This window comes from Schistocerca cancellata, chromosome 6 (genome assembly GCF_023864275.1).
Source record: "Schistocerca cancellata isolate TAMUIC-IGC-003103 chromosome 6, iqSchCanc2.1, whole genome shotgun sequence".
NCBI lineage: Eukaryota > Metazoa > Arthropoda > Insecta > Orthoptera > Acrididae > Schistocerca > Schistocerca cancellata.
This window is the reverse complement of record NC_064631.1, coordinates 217,392,433-217,416,210: the sequence shown is the minus strand read 5'-3', so window position 1 is coordinate 217,416,210 and position 23,778 is coordinate 217,392,433. Positions and strand designations below refer to the sequence as shown.

Below are 23,778 nucleotides of genomic sequence, written 5' to 3'. Positions count from 1 at the left end.
AGATCAGCTTGGCCCTGTATTATGTGTTAAAGTGTAATATGCGAAACGACTACTGGCTAGAATTCTAAATTGCTACACTATATGGTTCAAAATTGAATATCTTTTCCAAGAAACTTACAGACCATGTAAAGATTGTATGTTATGTAATTCTCACAGCTACAATTTTCAAAACAGCAACTTCCCTACTAACTGATGTTAGATACACAGCCTACTCACATTAAAGTGGCCTGCTGTCAAAAGCCTGAATAATGATCTTTCGCAGTGTGGAGAGGCAGGAAGAGAGTCAGTGAGGTTATGGAAAGCACCAACAGGAATGTGGGGCCATGCTGACTCCAGTGCCGTGGCCTGCTGTGCTAGGTTTCTTGGCTGAGATCCAAGGCATGAACAGCATGATCGAGGTGGCCCCACAGATTCTCAATTGGGTTTAAATTGAGGGAGTGTGGAGGCCAAAGCAGTGCAGCAAACTCTTCACACCATGCACATGCATTGTGAACTTTGTCACATATTGTATGGTACTGCAGGAAGATGCCACTGTGCCAAGGAAAAACAAAATTCATATAGGCTAACATAACAATGAAAATGAATTGGTATACACAGAGGGCGTATACTGGCAACATGCAATATCCTGTTGCAGAGCATGCTCTACAGTTGTGACTTCAGCACCTGTTTCACCACACGTGCCATCTGGATTCTTCCTACAGACACCAGTTTCTCAGCACTCTGCAGGTGGGAACTACCGTTACAGCATGTCCTTGGTTCTCGCCACCCACCTGACCTTACTTTATGTTAATTTCTTCTGTCTCAGCATTTCTTCACAGTAACTACTCTTTTCTTCACTGTGTTTTAGTTTTCTATATCTTTCATAGTCTTACCAAGCTATTTTTCACTGCCCCCCCCCCCCCCACCTCTGTTATGTATAATGCACTTAGCTTTTCACTCTTATTAACACATGCATGATGTTTAAACAGTAATCTCTGTTACCCTGTCTTCCACCTTCAAGCTCTCAGCTTTTCAAAGCTCATTCAATACAGTACCCAACAATCAGTCTTGCCTTCTCATTCCATGTGGTAAGACCCCCGACCCGCAGTTCTGGGTGACTTTCCCAAAATCAGCCCCTTTTCCTAAACCTCTTCAGTACTTTTCCTTCACCCCTCTTCCTTCCCCTTCAACCCTTCTGCCTGAAGAAGGAGCCACTGGCTCCGAAAGCTTGCCTAATCAGAAACATCTTTTATGTGTGTGTTCTGTCGTTGCTTGGTGAGTAGATTTTTCATCTATCCAATTAAAATAAACTACATGCAAGGGTGAACATGGTTGCCAAGGACAAATGCATCCTTGTGTTGATCCACTGTGCCTTCCAGAATGATGACAACACCCAGGAAATGCCACAAAAATATTCCCCAGACCATAATGCTCCCTCCTCTGGCGTGGACCCTTCCAACAGTTGATAGGGGGTGTGAAGGCCAGCAGCAGTCAGTCTGAGGGAGCATAAAATGTGAGTCATCTCAAAAGGCTACCTTTTGCCACTTGGTGCTTGTACAGTAGTGGCATTGGCATGCAAATAACAGCCTTCATCGCTGATGAACAACAGTCAACATGGGTGCATGAACCAGGTGCCTGTTGTGGAGGTGCATATGCAGCAACGTCCACCCAACAATCACTGAGGAGATAATGTTGGTAGCCCCTTGGTTCATTTGTGTGGTCAGTTTCTCAACAGTTGCATATCTAATCACCTGTAAACTGCTCCATAGCTGTCATTCACCCCTGTCATCTATGGCCCATGATGCACCACAATTGCGTTGGTGCTGGTTTTGGATAGCAATATTGGCTTGCAAATTCCAGCCTTATTGCTGATGAACTGCAGTTAGCATGGGTGCATGAACCAGATGCTTGCTGCAGAGGCCCATATGCAGCAATATTCATGAACGTCACTGAGGAGACAGTATTGGTAGCCCCTTGGTTCATCTGGGCAGTCAGTTGCTCAACAGTGGCATGTCTATTCACCTGTACACAGCTGTCACTCATCCCTGTCATCTGTGGCCCATGGTGCACCACACTTGCCTTGACGCCGGTTTTGGATATCGTGATTTTGCCATGCACTGTATACTTTAACCATGGTCACACACAAACAGTTTACAAACTTAGCCATTTCAGAAATGCTTCCATCCTTAACCCAGAAGCCAGTGAAGATCTTTCAGACATCAGATAAATCACTCCATTTCTGCATTACAACAACTACTTCCCTCCTGAATGCTTTATATACCCTCCACTGTTAATGCTGCCATGTGTGACTTGTTATCTTACATGTCCCCAGACCATGCACTGTCCTTTTTTTTCCCACTAGTATATCCAGCTACCTACTGGTAATACCGTATTTACTCGAATCTAAGCCGCACTTTTTTTCCGGTTTTTGCTATCCAAAAAACCGCCTGCGGCTTAGAATCGAGTGCAAAGCAAGCGGAAGTTCTGAAAAATGTTGGTAGGTGCCGCCACAACTAACTTCTGCCATCGAATATATGTAGCGCTACACGGGCATCCTTTGTAGGCACAAAGATAAATACTGGCGCCAAAACCTCTGCGTCAGTAAATAAAATTTAAAAAAAAAAAATTGGGAAGACGAGCTTTTTTTCTCCGCCCGAGTTTCAAACACTGCATTTTCATACATTATCCAACGAAGTAAATACAAATTCCGTATTGTTCTTCTTCGAATGTAGCAGAATTTCAATGTACTACGAAAATCCGACTGGCAAGACTGTGATTTTTGTCTATATGGCCAACTCTATGTTCTGAATTTTTTCCTACCTGTGAGAAGAGACGGTTGCTAATAGGAACCTGATGAAATGTGAATCACATGCAGTATTCTCTTCACCATAAGAATAATACGAATATAAACATTTTGCCATGTATTCTTTCGTGTTTGCTTCTATCTCATTTAAATCCTGTCTGCCTAATAAACTACGAAACTAGAGTGAGACAACAGCAAACGCGGAAGAATATACGTATCGTGTCATTTTTATATTCGTATTACTCTTATGTCTAATAGTGATACAGTCAGAAATGAAGCACGGCAACTGACTAGATTTTTAAATCTAAGATGACTAATTTCTGTGCAGAATTTGATGTACTAAAGAAGCGGCCGCAAAGATTTTCAAACGGAGAAAAATTTTCGCCAAACTCTCGTTCAGAACATCTTCTATCATACGCAGTCTATTATTTGGTTCTTGTTAATCATTATCAAAGAAAGCAGCAGTGTAAGTAACAACAAATAGCAGTCTCTTGCCATTGTTTCGCTAATGAGACGATTCCTCTCTTTTTTTAATTGTAGGCGGCGGTAGCGCGCACAAAAGCAAGCCATGCCGCGAGCAGCGACAGACCGTAAACATGCACTATCAGAATGCGACAAACAATGCATGACACAGTATAGTAATGCATTTTCAGCTTCAATTGACTGACGTAAACACCTATAACATAGAAAACGGCACTTATCAGATCAAAGCAAAATAAGCAATCGATTCAAACCAGACGAAGTACGTGAAAAAGGAAGGGTATCCGTATAAATACGGACGGAGCGCCTGACGCATAGCAATGGCTACATGGTAAACTTAACTGCTAAGCTTACGACTCGAACCAAACTACAGTAGCTGTATCGTCATTCGTTCGACCTAAATTGTGTCTCATATTACAATGGATCAACTTTGTTTCGATTTGGAGGTGCGGCCTAAAACTTTTCTCTCCCCTTGAATTTCGAGTCTCAAATTTCAGGTGCGGCTTAGATTTGGGATTTTTTTTTTTTTTTTCCTTTATTTCAAGTCTCATTTTTCAGGTGCGGCTTAGATTTGAGTGCGGCTTAGATTCGAGTAAATACGGTAGTTATCTGTGTAGTCCAAAGGAGGGTGATGAGATGTACCAAGGTGGGATGGCTCCATTTGCTACAATTCTACTCCTTAAAGATAATTTTCCCCTTTATTTCTATTATGTATGTAATACATACTGTATACTAAGAGTCATGTAAAATGACTAGTTTCTTATTCAAGCAAGTATTCATAAAATTATTATTATTCACAGGGTAATTTCCTGATTTATGACAACAGTGTAGATTGGTTGAAAACAATTTTCATAAAAAGAATTCATACTTTAAGATTCATCAAGAACACATGGAAGTGAAATATGTACAGAGCTATTAGGTATTTGTGTCTATGAGGATGGTTTGAAAAGTTCTCGGAATCACCACGAGAGATCAGCGCTAGTGCAATAAGTTGATCATATGATATTCATTGGACTGTTGCCTGTAAACATGTGCTACATCAGAGCTCTTGAAAGAGAGCTCTAGTGGTGACATGTCTCTGTTGTTGTTCCCGTGCAGTGATTTGCAAAGATGGAAAAAAAAAAAAAAAATAAATCGAGATTCGAGCAGTGATTAACTACTTCGTAAAGAAAGGTATGAAATCAAAGGCCATTCATGCCAATTTCCAGAATACACTGGGGGACTCTGCTCCTTCACATTCAACTGTTGCCCAGTGGACAAATGAATTTAAATTTGGTCAGGAGAGCTTATCATTGAAAAAGTGCACAAAATGGTCATGGAGGATCACCAACTGAAAGTGCATGAAATTTCTCATGCTTGCCAGATGTCATATGAAAGGGTATATCACATTTTAATTGAAGAACTAGAAATGAAAAAAAATTATCTGCAAGATGGGTGCCACGACTCTTGACACTGGGTCAATAACGCATGAGAACGGACATATCAGGACAATGTTTGGCCCATTTTAGGAAAAATGAACAAGATTTATTGTGCTGGTTTGTGACCACAGATGAAACTCGGGTGCAATGCACGAAAAAAGACCAGGTTTAGCAAGGAAGAAAGTCATTTTCCATCAAGACAATGTGTTCCTGCATACAAGTGCCATCACCATGGCAAAATTACATGAACTAAGGTATGAATTGTTGCCACACCCACCTTAGTCACCTGATATGGCTCCGTCAGACTTCCATCTCTTCCCAAAACTGAAAATTTTCCTTGGTGGATGAAGATTCACTTCAAATGAGGAATTGATAGCCAGAGTTGACAACTATTTTGCAGGGCTGGAAGAAACTAATTTTTGAGGTGGGATCAAGGCACTGGAACATCGTTGGACCAAGTGCCGTAAGTAAGTGATGTAAGTACTTTTTTTTCTATTCCATTCCGAGAACTTTTCAAACCACCCTCATAAATCAAAACTGTTTGTTTAAAAGTCCTCATTCTCCTTTTCTCCATAAGAATCTTATCTTTTTCCAATAACTTCCTGTTAAAAAATTATTTGTAATCGAAGTTCTTATATTCGAGAATGTTCTGGTCTTAACTTGTTATTGTTCCCAAAATTCAATCCATTAGTTTTCTAATCCTGATTTTTTTTTGGTACCAAAAATACCCACTTCTAAAAGAAGAATCTGTTAGTTTCCTGATTATTCAATTTGAAAAATTTCAATTTGTAACAAGTTTTAGTGGACTCTGTGAATCCCCAGTGAAGTAGAAATTGGTTTCTCAAGATACTTCCCATAGTTTTGTAAATTTTCTTGTTATCCAGCTCATACTTATAACATAGCTTTCTCTTTTGTCCATTATAATTTTTGTACTCTTAATTATGGTATCCTTTGTGTTAATAATTAAATTATAATGACAAATGTTTTGTAAATACATAAAACTGCAACCAGTCATTTTTTTTTTTTAAATAGTTATTTATTCCACGAACCAGTTTTCAGACGTTTTCAGGCTCATCTTCAGATAGTGTATAGGAGGTTACATAGCTGTTTCAAATCGTGATGCTGGGAGCTGGCTTTGTGGCAAGAAGATGAAACAAGAAGATGGAACATGTTCCATCTTCTTGTCACAGAGTCAGCACCCAGCATTACACTCTGAAATAGCTACGCTACATCCTGTACACCATTGAAGATGATCCTGAAAAGGTTCAACAACTGGTTCATGAAGTAAATAACTATTTCAAAAAAGTAACTTCTTGTAGTTTTATGTATTTATCTTGAATAAAGAGTCACAGGTTAATAAACATCCATAATGGGCAAGCTTAACAAATTTTATTTTTTATTCATACATGTTTACAAAGGTGTGATGCACAATCCCAAAAGCAGTCCTTGGTCAGTTGTCAAAAAGTACATGTTATAAGTTTGCAGTAGCCATTAATAAAATTAATATTTGCTTGTTGTTATCAGTCAGTCAGCAGGTCATCCAAAAAGTGAACACCTCTGTGTCATTTATTTCATTTACATTATATAATCAGTCCATAACACAAATTAAAAAATTATTATACACAGTGACTATGTAAACAAAATCAACATTGTGTTGTCAGATAAAACTCAATAGCGAAATGTAATGCAAATATGTTGCCACTCTGTCAAATCACAGTATAAAGGATATGCTGACTTGTGACCTATAAACTACATAAATCCATGAATACAATCTGATCATAATAATATTATTAGTGGCAATAAATGTGAATAGGTATCCAGCTGACTAATATTGTATTGTATTCATTATATAAACAGTTGTGACTTAATCATTTTATAGCAAGCAGCCAGACACTGTGTGCATCACTGCATAGTTTATGGTTAAAATTCCAAGAATGTATGTTCTGAGAAGAGTCAACTAACATCCTTCTTCCTCCTATATAATTTTGGAAAAAGACCATGCAGGCAAGATTGGAGAGAGTCAAATACACTCAAAGACTTACCAACAATTGTTATTCGTCGAACTATTCATGACTGGAACACAAAAGGGAGAAGTGATTGTGGTACACACGTACTCTCCAGCACACACCTAAATCAACTTGCAGAGTGTAGCAATAAATGCCTACTATATAAAATGTGAGAAAAAAATTTGATTTGGTAAAAAATTATGACTTTAGATATTCCTGAAATTTAACTGACATCCTTGTTCTCCCATTTCAGTGAGACAATATCTCTCTCTTCCATGTCTGCTTGAAAAGGGATACACTATGCCCAATATTACTTTGAATTTGTTTTGAGAATTATGTTCCCTATTGGCATACATAATTATCTTTCTTCGTCTAAGAATATTTTGTACAGTCTTACAGTATTGTCTGTAATGAGAAACTTTGGGCAGCTCTTTACTGAACCACAATCTTTGATATTCAAAATGCGTCCTCTCAAACCTGCAAATGAAGACTCCAGGATACATTGCTTTGTGAACATTCTGCAAGAACAGTTTGCAGGCAGATAAAATTACTGTCAGAAAATCAAAACAATGCATGTGGATAATTTGTTTCACAAATCACATCTCAGCTGGGAGGTAGACATATTTTGCTTCAAGACAAGGACACTAGTAGTTTGACTGTTCTGTGGCTGCAACCATTATCCTGATGAAATAAGATCCCATACACATCTAACTTCAATCAATTTCCTTTAGTTTTTCGAAGAATTTTATGGAAGCCTGTACCAATTTGTGATAACCACACTTCCTTCTTCATGTGCAATTACTCACTTGTAATTAAGAGGAAAAACATCTTTCTTTGGACCATTAATTCTTCTCTTCACCTCTGATGAAGGTGCAACAGTGAGAAAGACCAAATCCTAAGATTTCTAATTAGTCTCCCAGTCGAATTAGTAGGACCATGCTTTGCCAGCAGTTTCAGTTCCAAATATTGATTTTAAACAGCAAACATCAAACTTGATGGCTGATTTTGGCGACTCTGCAGGAATGAGCATTAACAAACTTATAAGGCCAATGTGTATATAGGTAGGTGCATGTGCATCATTGTTATCTATCTGCCTTCTCTTCTACTCAGTAGGTGTTCCTTAGTGCTTCAACACTGAGACTGGAGATGGGGCAGGGGCTGAAATTCTGCTGTTTTTCCTCTTCTGTGGGATGCTCTCCTAACTAATCTCTTGGTAGTTCTGGATGAAAGATCAGTTATATAAGTCAACACATCTTGCAAATGTTCTGTGTGGCCCATCATTGTGAATTGTGACACACCACAATCAGGTGGTGTGTTTCTCTGTGGCATGGATACACGAAAAATTGGCTTCACAAGGAGGATAAGGGACTGGGGAGATGGGCACGGGTGTACGACCGCTAAGAGCTTGGTCTTACATCACCACTTTACCCACCTAACTGTGTCTTCACTTACAGCTGACCAACTCCTCATCTGCTTTACTTCTTTCCTCAATAGCGACTTTTTCATCCACTACACCACTTGCATCCTCCTCCCTCTAACACCTGGCTATGAGCGTACTGAGATACATTATCTTCTCTCTTTGCTGAAGTACTTCTCCACTAACGTACATGCAAGCATGGATCTAGGGTTTGTTACTATCTCACTGTCTCTGCACTCCCTTGCTTCCCCCCCCCCCCCTCCCCTCCTACTAGAAATATAGCTAGGCATCTTCTAATTTTAATGTGTCACATCTGTGATGAAACATTAAAAAAATAATAAGTCAAAAATATTAAAAAAATTAATATAATAATAATAATAAACTATACACTGTAATACATAAGATGTTGTAATATAATTTGTACATTGCTTTAGCATGTCTTAAAATGAAATGCATTTCAGAGAAATACACCATTTGAAAAGTATTTGTCCAATAATTTGAACACAGATCTGCATACTACAGCTATGCAATTGTGTGAATGAGAGGAATGCTGCATTATACAGTCAACTTCTACAGTAACAGAACAGCAGAGGTCAAGCAAGTACTGTTTCAATTTCACATTAAACATGTGTAACTTTGGCATCTCTTTCAAATATGATGTGTTGTTACAATTCATGGGGCCAGTATGATATAAAACAAAGCGGGGGAAATATGCTGAGATTTTTAAATATTAATCCACATTAGTCTCTATACTTAAGCTTAATAGTTTCCAGAAAAAAAAGTATTTGTTGATGAGCTTTTTTCCTGCTTCTATAATTCAAAAACTCATGCAAAATTGATGAGAAGAACACCCGATGGTAAAGTGCTATTGGAACATGAAGCAAAATGTTTAAAATTAAATTATCCATATCAACTAAACTCACTAACACAGTGAGCTTCACATAATATTTAATAACTACAGTATTTAATCATTACAAACTATCTTTATCCAATATTTATTTACTGTTTCTACAAGTATTGTGGTTAAAAGTCAATTCTCCAATACTATATTCAAGTTTTAGAGGTACATCAGTTTCACTTTGTTATCTTTGAGATGGGAGTTTTGATTCGTCAGATGTGGTTTGACATAAAATTAACTTCGTTACAGGAAGCGGTTTGTTACTAGCTAGAGTATGGTAGTGGCCGCCTCTTTGAAATCTGAGTTACAGTGGCAGACTGATCTGTGCTGTGGCACGAGGTCTGGCTTAATACACCTACGCCACGTGCTTCACAATGGTCTGCTGAGTGTAGAATGTGGATGTGGATGTATATGGTGATAGTCTTGGTGTGAGTTGAAAAAACAAACAAATGTGAATGACAAATAAATGTTGTGGTAAAAGATTGACCAGTAGCGCAGCCTGTGTTTACGTTTTCTTCATAAAAAGTAAAACTGCAACATAAATTCTAAACACACATCTTGGAAAGTACTTTGATGAATATTATTTACATATATCGTACACAAAACAGCGGTTCGAAAAAAATCAGAGGGGTAAACTATGCAACTTCCATCCTATGTTACGACTTCGGTGTCATTATTCCTTATCTTAACCTAAAAATTACTAACTTTACACCGTTGTAATAATTAATAACATCCCTAATTGAAATACAGTAATAATCATTATGATCACGATTTTACGCGGAAGTAGTGTTTTCTAGAAGCAAATGCGTCCGTTTTACTGTATATGAATCCATGCCGATTTACGTCAGCTATCAATGACATTTTATGCAAATTGCAAACTAATCGGCTGGTCGAGTGTGGGGCTCACGCACGAGACACAATAAGCATGCACATAAAATCGTTTTTTCTTTGCTTAGTAGATACCAAAAAACCACCTGTTAATTAGAAACCAACTCTTTTTTTTAATTTTTGTTGTTATCTCAAAGCGTAAACAAGACACTCTCGAGCGCTCGATTGGTATTTCTCCCTCCACTAGACCTTTGACGTAGTAGTTGCAACGTCTGCTGCAAGTCTGCTTCTCGTGGTTGTGCTTGTGTAGACCCCTTCAACACGGGGCTAACAAATGTCGTGTGAAGGAATTATTCAGTCTCAGAAAGACAGCGGGCAAATTGAAGACGCCAATGCAAAGACAGAAGACAGTGAAGCATACTTTCAAATAAACTTGAATTACAAGTGTGCAGATATTTGCCAGGACGTTGATTTTAATAACCAAGATGTCTCGTCTCCACTCATCAATATACAGAATGTGCGTTTAATTCCGACAAATTCGCCTGATCAGGAAAATTCTGATTGTAAAACCGCCGAATTACTGGTTCAGGATACCGGTAGTTGTTCTGGCGATGTATGGTTGAAATCGAACGTGGCGAATGATATTGACTGTCTTCTGAGGAGTGAATCTACAGAAACCGGCTGTAGATTAAGCGCAGAGAGTAATAATACTGTTCATGCAGACCTTACTCGTAAAAAGTATGTTGTCACGACCTCAACAGATGGACTTTTGTCATTCGATCTGCTTGCAGATTTACCAGAAAATACAGAAACTCCTAGCAATAGCCAAAACAACAGTGATAGAATTTTGACTTTACGTGAAGATGATGCAGGCTCGGTTACGACATTATTGGAAAGAGGCGATGACTTGGAGCAGGGAAGACTGACAATACCGGACAGAAAAAAGCGTAGAAGCGACTTAGATAATTCATCTGTGCAGATTGTTGCCCTTTCATTATCCGACACAGGAAGCGAATGTTCAGAGGAATCTTATGCGAAAGAGAAAAGCATAGTTAAAGACTTGAATTGTAAAATTGCCTTCCAGGACGTGTTGAAGGACAAACTCGAATGCCAAAATGGCCCTGTTTGCAGGAAATACGGAACAGAATTTGATACTTCTAAAGATATAGAAGATTTGTCGGAATTTAATTTGTTTACGTTTCCTGTCGATTCAGTATTTCAGATTGATGCTAATGATGACGTTAACAATTTGCACGTTTCATCTGATCACGAGGAAGATGAAAACATAACATTACAGAAAGTCGAAACAGAAGTAACTGAAACGTGTGAGGCACAACCGATTACAATACTCACATCCTCATTGTCAAGTAATGAAATTTCCAATACGCGGGTAAAGCACGCGAAGAATTTGGACACCGTCGAAGGTGGAGAGAACTTTGTTGCCTTTAGTACGACAGCTCAAGCGTCTCGGGAGCGAAAATCGCATAAGCAAGCCACTATTTCATCACAGAGAATGCTATCAGAAAATGTACGTTTTCCCAGGAAGAAGACAGTAGTTGCAATTTCTACAGATAACACCAAAAATACTGCAGACATTCCGGTAGTTATTGACACTTCTTGTGAGGGACAAGTTTTTACAGGAAAATCAGCGAAGTTATTAGACGTTGTCTCACTGTGGAATACCGAAAAAGCAAATAGTTCTGTACCGCTCAAAGGAAGTAATACAGGACACGCTCCAAATGATGAATATCCTGTACAGCTTTCCACAGAAGTAGAAAGTAGTAGCAGTAGTAGTGGTGTGTTGAAGACCTACAGCAAATCTGCACATAGTGAAGATTCAAAACCTGGTGAGTCTTAAAAACTTATTTTTCATTGTTATGGGACAGCAGCTGACACTACAGAAACACGTTGTACGGAAATATTATTACAAAGGTATACTACCTTTGAAGTTCCAATGGGACAGCTGAATTAAGAGGAATAGGTGGGGTTTGGGAGGCGAGGGGGCTGATTGTCACTACAGTGTCTTGCAGGGTTGTGTCAACAGAGGAACCATTTTAAACAAATGGTTAGAAGACCACTGATAAACTTTCTCTAGGTAGATATTATTATGTTAGTTAATTTATAATTAATTTAAAAAGAATCAAGTATGGGAGACCAGTGTACCTAGGGCCAACTTTTTATGATCGGTTACAAAAAATAAACAGTGTATTACTTCACAGTAGTTTTTCTGTACAGAGTTAAAAATTTTTACTTAACTAAAAATGTCTCTTTTAAAAAAAGTCGCCCATTTCCTTGCATGTAGCCCTAGGTTCAAGGTGGATTGTACGAAGGGCCTTACATATTTGTACCTAAGGCCACAACCGTCTATAGTTTTCTATATTTGTTTCGTCTCATTTCTTACGGATGGGGACCACTTTAGCAATTTTTAAACTATCTGGAAATGTGGCTGTCAGAAAAGATGAATTTACTATATCTGCAAGAGAAAGTGAAATGTTTTTAATACATTGCTTTATGATGTAATCAGGAATACCATCAATCCCTGATGACATTTTCGTATGAGCTGATGCCACACTGATGATTTCATCTGGGATTGTTCCATCAATGTAGATTGAAGAGGAACATGAGTGCACTTTGTTTTTCTGTTTCTTTCTAGTATCTTTTATCAATGACTATTAACTTATTTGTGATATCTGCAAAGCAGCATTTAAAAAGATTTGTCATGTGTTGGGAATTAGTTATACTCTTGTTCTCATGGTTGAGAGTGATATTTGCCATTTTATGAGACACTTTATTTGCTTCTGTCTTTATGACTGTCCATACTGCTTGGCTTTTATTTGCTGATTCTGTTATGAACTTATCATTGGCCATTTCTTGCCTGTTGTATCATTCTTCTGTAGATTTGGATGTACTCCTGTATGTAACTGTTTAGAAGAGGGGTATGTTAGTGTTTTTCCTGTATTTGAGTAATTCCCTTTTCCTCACGCTTGATATTTTGATCCCTGTTGTTATCCATAGCTTTGCTTTTTTAGTTGTGCCTCTTATTTCTTGTGTTTTGAGAGGGAATGTAATTTCAATGTAATCAATGAAGATGGTATAGAATTTCTCAAACATTTTGTTGGTGTCATCTATTTGCAAAACTTCTTCCCACCTTTCTTCTGATAACAGGGAGTTGAATGTTTCTTATTGTTTGTACAAAACTGTCTTGCTGTTATAGTTCTTTTATAATTCTGGTTGGGAAGTAAGTGGCTTTGGATGGTGATAACTTGAGCTTCGTAATCACTAAGGCTTGTATTACATGTGAAATCAAAGTTGACACTTAGCACTGTGGCTGCTGGGAGCGATTGTAAAGGCATTTCCCATTTACAGTCTCAGCCATCGGCCACTGCGCCGAGTGTCAACTTTGTTTGCATGAGTAATACTTATACATTTTGCAGTACAATTTTTATTCACAAATATGTGATCCAGGGCAGTAGCAGTAGTTTTTTTGATTCTTGTTGGGATTGTTACAGGCCTAGTCTGTTTTAAGTTGGAAGTATCTGTGAGGTTGAGCAATAGTTCTTTCCTTTTGCTGGTTCCAAGAAAATAAATGTTGAAGTCCCCACAAAGCACTATTGATTTTTTATCTAGATGAAACCTGTTTAGTACATATTCAAGCTTATTTAGAAATGAGTCAAAATTTCCATTTGAGGAGCCATAAATACATGCTACAACTGTATTTGCCTCACTGACTTCAATGAGTGCAAGCGCAAAGTCTCTTTCTGCACTGAGATGTTAAAACTTATTGATTGATTTATTTATATTTTAACTCATGTTTGATGAAAATTGTGGTACCTCCATTTTTATTGCTGTTTCTACAGAAATAATTTTCTAGTGTGTATCCTGGTATAGCAAAAGAGTCAATTTGTTCATTATTTAGCCAATATTCTGTAATGCACAGAGCATTAATACAGTTAAGTTCTGTATTTAGTAAGCTCTCTATATCTAAAACTTTGGGAAATACGGAAGCGTCCGATCCCGCCCGTCTGCTTTGACCCATATCGTCACAAATATGGCGGAAACGACCATAAACCACTATTCCAATATGGCACATATAAAGTCGGTACGTACACATTATGAGAACGAAAATACATCGAAAAACAAACACACACACTTTCCACAAAAAGCCTAATGACACTAATGGGACAAGCGCGGGGAATGGGGTGTTTTTGGGTGGGGGCAAACTAAATATAAACAAATTTAGACACCCACCCCCATACAAACCACACAAAACGACGAAAAAAACCATCATCACAAAACTCCACAAATACCACTAAACACAATATCATATGGAATCGGACACTTCCCTTGACCTATATAGCTCAACAGCAGCTCCCGATCCCACAAGTTAGGATCAAACACTTCCCTTGGCCTATATAGCTCAAAAACATCTCTCGATACCAATATCAACATACACAGCCACACACTGGGATAGAACACTTCCCTTGACCTGCGCACTGTTAATTTTATCCGTCATATCCATTCGGGAACAAACAACAACAGCTTAATTTTACTAAAATTACCACACGATGTACAGCGAACAACACCAAATTAACCCTCACACAAAATTGTTAACTCACTGAAATGAATTACACTACAAACACAGCCGACACTCGAACAATTCTGGATAATGAGCAAAAGCAAACTGAGGCCATTACACCACACAAACGAAAACCCTGAACATACCACCAGAGAGCACAACAAACCACAACACGACGAAATCTACAAACACTCACAAACCTAACTCCGCGCCGTCATGACGTCACACACAACAACACCCTTACGTCACGGGTCAAAGCAGACGCGTGGGATCGGACGCTTCTGTCGACCCAAACTTTATTATTGACTGAATATTTTGATGGCAAACAGAAAGATGTTTGTTGCTGTAATTTATTTGATTACCAGTACTGGGATTTGCATTAATGTAATTGAGATTTGTAAGGGCATTTTTATTATATCACTGACCTCATTTTTACTTGGTAAGAATCTGTCCATAAAAAATTATCTGTGTGGGAGCCTGGAGTCTTCTTCTACATTGATGGAGTCTGCTTCTTTTCTTCGAATGTGCTGTGCTCCACTTCAGCATAACAGAGAAATGATTGCTGTTTTGGCACACGGAGAAGATGTGATGATGTATCCGTTTTCTTTGATACTGTATGTCTTATCTCTGATTCCTTGACAACACATAGGTTTATTTTTCCCACAACAAGCTGCTTCCCTAGCTCATTTAGGTGTAGTCCATGTCTAGTATAGAATCTACACCCTATACCACTCAGATCAATGGCTTCTCTGTTTTCATATCGTGTGCATATTTTCGAGAGTAATAAGCTTGCAACACTTATCTCTCTGTTTGCACACGACCATGGTGGTAGGTTGTATCAGTATAGAATAGTCATTAACAGGACATTTGTATGAGTCAAGTGTCCTAAACATGTCTTTAATTCATCAGTAGCTGTTGGAATTTAATTTTTAAATACGTCATTTGCTCCTCCAAACAACACAATAAAATCATTATGAGTTAATTTGCCGACTTCAGACTGATGGACGAGATTTCATATTTCAGACATGGGAGCACCAGGCTTAAAAAATGCTGTTGCTTTGCTGATCCGTGTAGCAATCCCACGGCCATGACTGTCAGCAAAGACAATAAACTTTGTTACATTTTCATCTTTTGTCACACTGGGGCTGTGCTTTGTTAAGGCTTTCATAATTTGCAGCAGATAGCTGTGAATCTTCATTAAACCCATTTCTGCGAGTCCTTAATTTTTGGGTATACTTTGTAACTCAACATGATTCGTAGTATCAGTTAATACATCCTGATTTCTGTTTCCTCATTGCTGTATGCCTGATTGTTTATATTGTCGGAGTTATTTTCGAGATTAGTGGAATAGTTCGTCTTGTCTTTTGAAATTACAGTTGGTATAAAGGCCTTCAAATAAACGCTGCCAAAGTTCTCTTCAATACCATAAATAGAGACTGGTGTGCCAACATGCCTACCATGAGAACTGTAAATACCATTAATTTTTTTAAGCATTTGAGACCTAACCAGATTTTTAAGCTAAAATTTCATATCAACTGAAAGTTCATTTCCTTGCTTCTTAATTGCTGTGAAGATTATGCACTTTCTCAATAAGTTCTACTGTGGTCTACGACCTAAACTTATGGCCCTAGGTACAGATGTTTACTAGAATATGCAAATGTGACTGTAATAACCTCATATTCTTGGACAACTGTAAGGCAAAATATATGAATTAATGATACATTAAATACTGAGTTGTATGTTGTTGTAGTCTTCAGTCCAAAGACTGGTTTGATGCAGCTCTACATGCTACTGGCATAGTCCATATCAATTCAGGCAGGCTAGGAAAAAATATTACCTTCATAGTCTTGGAAGTTATTGAATTTTGCATGTGTTAAAATGAAGAACTAAGTAAGGAACATGTATTTTTTGTTTTCTCCAAAAAAAATTGTGCTCAGAGATACAGCCCTCCAAAGATAACTGGCGTATCACAAGAACAGATCTAGATATTTTGTTGTTGTTTTATTATTTGAAAGATAATTGCTTTATGATTACCAAGAAGTCCTCCATTTGGTCTTATCTGTCAAAGTTCTTTTATAGCGTTTTGAACTTTTTTTATAATTTATGGAAAAGGTCTTTTTTTCTTTTTTTTTCCCAAAAATGCCAATCCTCAAAGTTTTGATTTTTTCTGTTGAATAGTACCATATACTTCTACATTCACTGAAAAGGAGAGCTTCCACTTTTAGGCTGAATGTATTTTATAAATAATTGAAATTTTTGCCATAGATAAAACCTGTTTTATTACCACATGATCACATAAAAGGCCCATAAAAATGAAAACCTAACCTTGTTTAACATAATTTTAGTTTTGAAAGATGAGTAAGACTCTGCAATCTACCAGTCACACAGTCATACACACAACCCCACAAACATCCCCCTTCTCAGGTTGTGAATCTGAATATTATCCTGCTGTTTCTGAGGTGTTGGTCGAATGAACGAAATTTCTTCTTTCTTCTTCTTTAAAGTGTGTGCAATATGAGTTTGCCCATCACTTTGAGTCCAAAAATATGTCTTCTGAATTCCTTTCAGAGGAGTAGTTTGTTTGGACCATTCTTATTTTTTTCTGCTTACAGAATTCTATGATTTCCTCTTGGATAAAAGAATGAGGGCTGTGGATGTGTAAGATTTCATGACTTTCATAAAATTCTAAGCTTTTTGAATCACAGATGTATTTGGTCTGGAAAGATTGTTTTGTAGTGTGGTGCTTCAGCAGGCCTCCTACACCATCACAAGGCCCCTCCCCATGACCAGTAGCACTGTATACCCAATCAGTCGGCACAAGCAACTTACTCAATCCAAACAGCTGGTAACGATTTTTAAAATGACTAGGAGCATTATCAGAAATAATCATGATCTTCTCTGCCCCTGTTTGCAGTTGAAGAATTTTGCGCATTGCTAGCAAAGCATGTGCTGAGTCAAGTCCTGTGTCATCACTTATAACTGCAACACTTGTGGTCTTGTTTTGAAAATATGTCACTCCTGTAAAAATTGAAACCTGGTCATTAATCCAATGATACCCTTGTATTTCTTGTGGAAGAATTATGGACCAGTTCTCAGCAAAATCCGACTGAAGTACTAAACATAGTTCTTCAGCCTGTACACACCCTTTCACTTCTACAATGTGTTGCAATTTCTTCAGATGCTGGTGTGTTACTGCTTTCATTGACCATTTACCAAGTTCATCAGTGAAACTGTCAAAGGCAACAGTGATTGCAGTCGTACGGTTTTGTCTTTGAGTCATATATGCATCAATGTCCAGATCTTTGTGAATCAAGACTTTCTTGCATTATGCCTAATGAAAGTGCCGTATGCAGTCATGATGTGCGTGAGCTCAACTGCCAGGTGAACTCACTTCTGATGAATTGGTTGAAATATTGCAAGTAGAATAAGTTCTCCTGGTAACCCTATCTGCTCTCAAAAGACCAGTTGGGTTGGTGAACACTAAAAGCTTTGCTTTACAGCTGTTCACAGGCCCGGGATACAAGTGATAGTGTCTATCTATGTTGACAAGAAGCACATCAGGCCACCTGTAGTGTGTGGTGTAGCCTCTCCTGCATCCCATTACTTGCTGGGAGGTAGCTGATGGTGCATAGGTGGTGGTAACTGCGTAGCTGAAGTAGTTCCCAAAGTAGCTGCGTCTTGAACTGTTGTCCATGATCAGTTGTTATGGTCGAAGGATGCCAAACCTTGAAAAGTGTGTGAGTAACAATGCCTTTGCCACAGTCTCTGTGGAGATGCCTGGTATGGAAATAACTGCAGGCCACCTCACGAAACGATCAACTGCTATGAGTAAAGAGAGGTGACTGTCCGAGTAGGGTAATGACCCGATAATGTCAACATGTACATGTGTAAATCTTGTTGTGGGTGCTGGGAATTTTGCCATTCGAGGGAAAGCATGTCAGCTGACTGTGCTGTGCTGACATTCCAGACAAGAGCATGCCACTGTTTACAGTCCTCCTGTGTTCATGGCCACACCAGCTTGTTTGCTACTAATTTGGCCATTGCCCTGAAACTTGCATGAGCCAGGATTATGTAACACTTGAAATACTAAATGTTGATATTATCAGAGTATGTGTGGGTATTGCTTGTTATGTGCTGTTGCATGTCAAACAACCATCATACAGTATGACACTGGAAGCTGATTCATTTGCAAAGCTGTGTGTTCACGCCTGAGCTGGTCTTGTAGTGTTGTGTTCTCCTGTTGTTTTGCTGCTAGTCATTGCATGGCACTCACTGCCTGTGGACTGGCACAATTTCACAACAAGCCCTCTGTGACAACATTATGACTGCCTTGTAAATTGTGCTTGTCTTCACTGATGCAGTGATCCATGATCTGTTTTACATTGGAAGAAACTAGTAAAAGATTTGTGATAGGTATTGACTGTAAAATGTCTGCCTTCCACTGATGACCAAAAATGCTCGATTGTTTCTTAAATCACCAGCAACTCTCGATCAGTAGCACTCTAGTTTCTTTTTAGTGGCATAAGATTTTGTGAATAAAACAAGATTGTTGCCAATGGCCATCCGCCTTCTGTCTCAGTGCTGCTCCAATTGTGGATTGGTCTGCTCTCACCATTGAAAGATAGTGGTGCATTAATTTGTGGATGAGCCAACCATGCCGCTTGGGCTAAACCTTGTTTGACTTTGTGAAACACCTCTGCACTAGTCAGGGTACAAGTCACTTTCCTTGCCTGGAAGCAGTACCTTAAGCAGTAGTCTAGGAATGTATCACCAGTAGTAACTGCAATAATAGCTATACCATACTCTTATAGGTGCTGAAAAGGTTGCCTTCAGTGTGCGACATGTTCTTCCACAATAAAGGAAATATGAGTGTGATTATCTACATAAGAAAACAGAAATGTGAAACTGTGCACCACATGTACTGTTTGTTATGTGACCGTAAAGCGGGAACAACCACAGCTACAATAAGACCAGGCAGACCACATGTTGTATTCAAAAAGGCCAAAAGTTGTTATTACCGTGGTTTCCTGTGCACCTCCTGGCGCTACTGGAAATAGTAAATAAGGCTTTTTACAGACAACAGCACTAAATACCTGAGCTTGAGCAATGATGTAGTTAAAATCTGTCAAGAGAAGTATGGGGTAGTAATCAGCAATTGTAAGGGCATTAAGTGTCCTGTAATCTCTGCAAAATTGCCAAGATCCTTATTTTTTGCACACCATGTGGACTGGAGCTGCCCATGAACTATTAGATCTGTTTACAATACCTGCGTTCAGCATCTCATCGAAAGCTGCTTGTGTTGCCTGGAGCTCATATGGCAAGAGCCTCATTGGCTGAGCAACCATGGGTTGTCTCAGTGTAGTGTGAATGTGGTGCACTGTCATGTGATACCTCTTCTTGTCAATGGTGGCCTGATGGGTAAGTGAAGGAAACTCTCATAGCAGCCAATCGAAGGGATGCTATACCAAACTGCTGTGACTGTTTCTGTTGACTGGAAGATGTTCTTGTCCCACCATCCAGTTTCATTTGCCTATCCACCTACCAGCACCTTGATCAGGCAGCGATTCACCAAGTCTGCACCGAGTGTAGGGTTGGCAACTTTGGCAGTATTAAATGTCCATGACATTTCGTGAGTAAGTCCGAGATCCATTGTCATTGTTTTTTCCACCATAGGTGTCAATGTAGCTCCTACCCCACCTGAGTGTAAACCCAATTGACAGCTTTCTAAGGCCAACTGGAGGCTTTACTCCTCCCTGGTAACTTTAGACAAACAACATTTACCCAGTTGTGATGACCAGATGGAGTACCTTACAAACGTTATCCTTGCCACCATGAAATGTTCCATACCTTGCACTTCATCTTTACCACTTCGTGTCCTTGTCCACTGGTGGACTGAGGCATGCCACAATGCGACTGAGACGTGGAGATGCTATCTGCATTTTTAACCGTCATCTTATGATGGGGGACTATATTTGTTATAAACAGTTGCATGCACAGTGTCGTCACATTTTTCAGGATAGCAGAAAAGCTATCTGGATTTCATTTATTAGTTCTTTTAACAATTTCACTCCCTCTTCTGTTGTGTGAGGCAGCCTCCATTTGCTCTCTGGGACCAAGATCCATTCCCCAATTTCCAACCTGACTGTAACAGATGATGTCATTGTGGACCCTATTGCTATCTCCAACACTTGTGCTACTATTATGCAGAGATTTTGAGCTCCACCCTCTATCACCCTGTCTCCCTCCTTCGGAAAGGAGTGGAGGCAGGCCAGGGGATATCCCCCCATTCTTTCAGAATCGTGAATATAACGTCACCTTCCTCATTTCACCTTTTTGTTTCTAATGTCTACACCCCTCCATCATTCGCGGTCACCAGAGCAGGCTTACCCGATCATGCTCTCTCTTCATCCTGATTTCTGTCCCATGGTCAGATGATGATCACATTCAGATGTTGCAGCACCTTTCTCTTGTGGGCAAGCACTTTCTCCTTCGTACGCAGAGTTGCATTTGGGCAAACGACATATTTCCCATATGTTGGTGTGAAGCCCCAGTCACATCCATACCTAAGCCCGGTAAGGACAAACATCTTCCTTCTAGCTACTGCCCCATTTCTCTCATCACTGTGTTTGCAATGTGATGGAACTTACTGTGTTTGCAAGATGATGAAACTTTTGATTCATGGCCGGCTGGTATGCTGGCTTGAGTCTTGCAGACTACAAACCACTGCGCAATGTGAATTTGGAGCACACCATTCAGCAGTTGACCATTTCGTCACTTTGTCAAACCATTTTATGAATGATTTTCAGTAGAAATACCAATATTTGGAGAAAGCCAGGACACCTAATGGAGGACTGGTATCCTCCGTACTCTATACATATGGGACTTCTGAGGCCGGCTGCCCCATTTCCTTCAGGAATTTTTAAAAAACAAGAGTTTTCAAGCCTTGTTGGACACCTTTATCTTGAAGAACAGCATTTCAAGCCTCTGTCCTGGTCATCATTCTCTTTCCTATAGCCATTAACACTATTATGGACTGTTTCCCGCCAGGTGTCTCTGGCTCCCTTTCCATAGATGGCTTTGAAATCTGTTGCAGTTCCTGGAGGACTTGTGTCTTTGAGTGGTGTCCTAAACAATGTCTTGATTGCCTTAACTCGTGGAACATTGATAATGGCTTTCACTTTTCCATTGACAAAACTTTGTATGAATTTTTGGCAGCACAATGGGTTTCTTCCACTGTCTTTACATCTTGGGTCTTTTGCTCTCCTGTTCACTGAAACTATGAAATTCCTGGGGATCGTGCTTGTTAGGAAACTTTCTTGGTCCTCCCATGTGTCTTATTTAGCTGCACGCTGTTCGCGGTCCGTTAATGTTCTACGTGTCCTAAGTGGTACGACCGGGGGAGTGGATTCGACCACCCTCCTTAGTATGTGCCACTCTCTTGTCCCTTCAAAATTGGACTTTGTGTGTTTCGTATATTCCTCTGAACGTCTGTCCACCTTACGCAATCTACCCTTGTGGAATATGTTTGGCTGCTAGTGCCTTTTACACTATCCCCATTGAGAGTCTCTATGCAGAAGCTGCCGAACTGCTGCTGCATACCAGGATGATGTCGTCCTCAGCGGATACACATGTCATTTGTCTGCCATGCCTGGCCACTCATGCTATGCCCTCTTTTTCGATGATTCCTTTGACCTCTGGTATGGAGCAAGACTTTCTTCTTTGCTACCTCCCATAGCTTGCATTCGGCTACTGCTCCACTGGATGAAGTTCATGCTACCTGCCACTTTCCCAATGTGTGTAAATCCTTCACCACCTTGGCTTTGTGTGGTGGCCCGTTTTCATCTTGGACTTCAATTGCTTCCATGGGGCACTACTCCGGATTTGATCTATCACAGTAAGTTTCTCGTACTCAGCACACAACATAGTGATAGCATTTTTGTGTACACTGATGGCTCTAAGACTGACCGTGATGTTGGATGTGCTTTTGTCATTGGCACTGACTATTTTTGGTATTGGTTTCCAGAACAATGATCGGTTTTTACAGCAGAGCTGTCTGCCCTCTGTCAGGCCATCCAGTACATCTGATGGCACAGGCTTTGTAATTGTGTCATATGCACCGATTCTATCATTGCCCCTTCAGAACCTCTGTGTGCTGTGCACAGTCCATCCCTTAGTGCAACAGGTCCACTTGCTCGCTGTTGAGGGAGCGACCTTGATGTTTCTGTGGGTTCCTTATCAAATCGGTCTGATGGGAAATGAGGCTACTGACACTGTTGCCAAGGCTGCAGCCATCCTACCTAAGCCTGCTAGCTCTTCCATTCTTTCAGATGATCTCCATGTTGCCCCCTGTCAGCCTCTGGTGTCACCTTGGCATCACCACTGGTCTTTTCTTCATGGGAACAAACTGTGGGGAATTAAACCTTTCCCAGTAGCCTATTCGACCTCCTCTCAGCCCTCTCATAATGAGGAGATCATTCAGCTTGGTTACGTATTGGACACTGTCTTTCTAACCATTGCCATTTTTTAAGTGGTCATCCCCCACCACTTTATGCTCATTGTCATCAGTCTTTGATAGTTCACCTTTTCCTGACCAGATGCTCTTAATGCTCATTGTCATCAGCCTTTGATAGTTCACCTTTTCCTGACCAGATGCCCTTTTTTAACCACTTACATTCCAATGTGTTTGCCATCTGAATTATCAACTGTTTTAGTGAATGACACATAGGCTGTCAACCACATTTTACTTTTTGTCCATTGTAGAAATATGGCAAAGGGCATTTAATCATTGGTTTGGGGCCTCTGCTGTCTCCATGATGTATTTTGTGGCCGTTGCTCCAAGGGGAAGTCCTTGTTGTTATGTCTCTTTCCTTCTGTCGATTGGGCTTAACGTTTACTTGGCTTTAACTTCTTCTATTTATTAATGTTGCAGGGTTATGACATGGTCAAGTGTGACCTTAGCCATTTTTGCACACACGCCACCCTCCCCCATCCCAAATAAATAAATAATGGTCTGATACTGCAATGTATATAACTTGTAGATTCACTACATTGTGTATTATGTTTGTAAATGTTTGTAATAATATTATCAACCAATGACTTGGAAATGTTACTGAATCTTGTTGAGCTGTTTACCATTTTGTATTAAGTTGAGACTGCTGAATTAGATCACACATTGCCTTGTATAAGAATTTTCGTTTAAACCGCTAATGTCACGTATCACTATAATGTATGGAATATCTCTCATGACATTTGTGACAAATACAGGGTGTATCAAAAAGAATTGTCTGGTTTGGCACATTTGTATCTAAAACTAATAAATGTATAAAATTAATTTTGTTTTTTGATGAATGAGAAACTCAAGAAGTTTTTTTGA

The 23,778-nt window shown here is 39.4% G+C and overlaps 1 protein-coding gene across 3 annotated transcripts in view; it reads left to right on the top strand.

Moving 5' to 3' along the window:
• The first annotated feature begins 8,434 nt into the window (after nucleotides 1-8,434).
• Nucleotides 8,435-23,778, top strand: part of LOC126190890 (uncharacterized) — a 136,296-nt gene continuing 120,952 nt past the window's right edge. The window contains exon 1 of one of the 3 annotated variants that reach the window (XM_049931500.1): nucleotides 8,435-11,676. In XM_049931500.1, coding sequence (XP_049787457.1) covers nucleotides 10,164-11,676 — 1,513 coding nt within the window. In that variant the 5' untranslated portion in view covers nucleotides 8,435-10,163. The remainder of the gene's footprint in view (nucleotides 11,677-23,778) is intronic. The other 2 variants (XM_049931499.1, XM_049931498.1) reach the window with 2 other exon arrangements.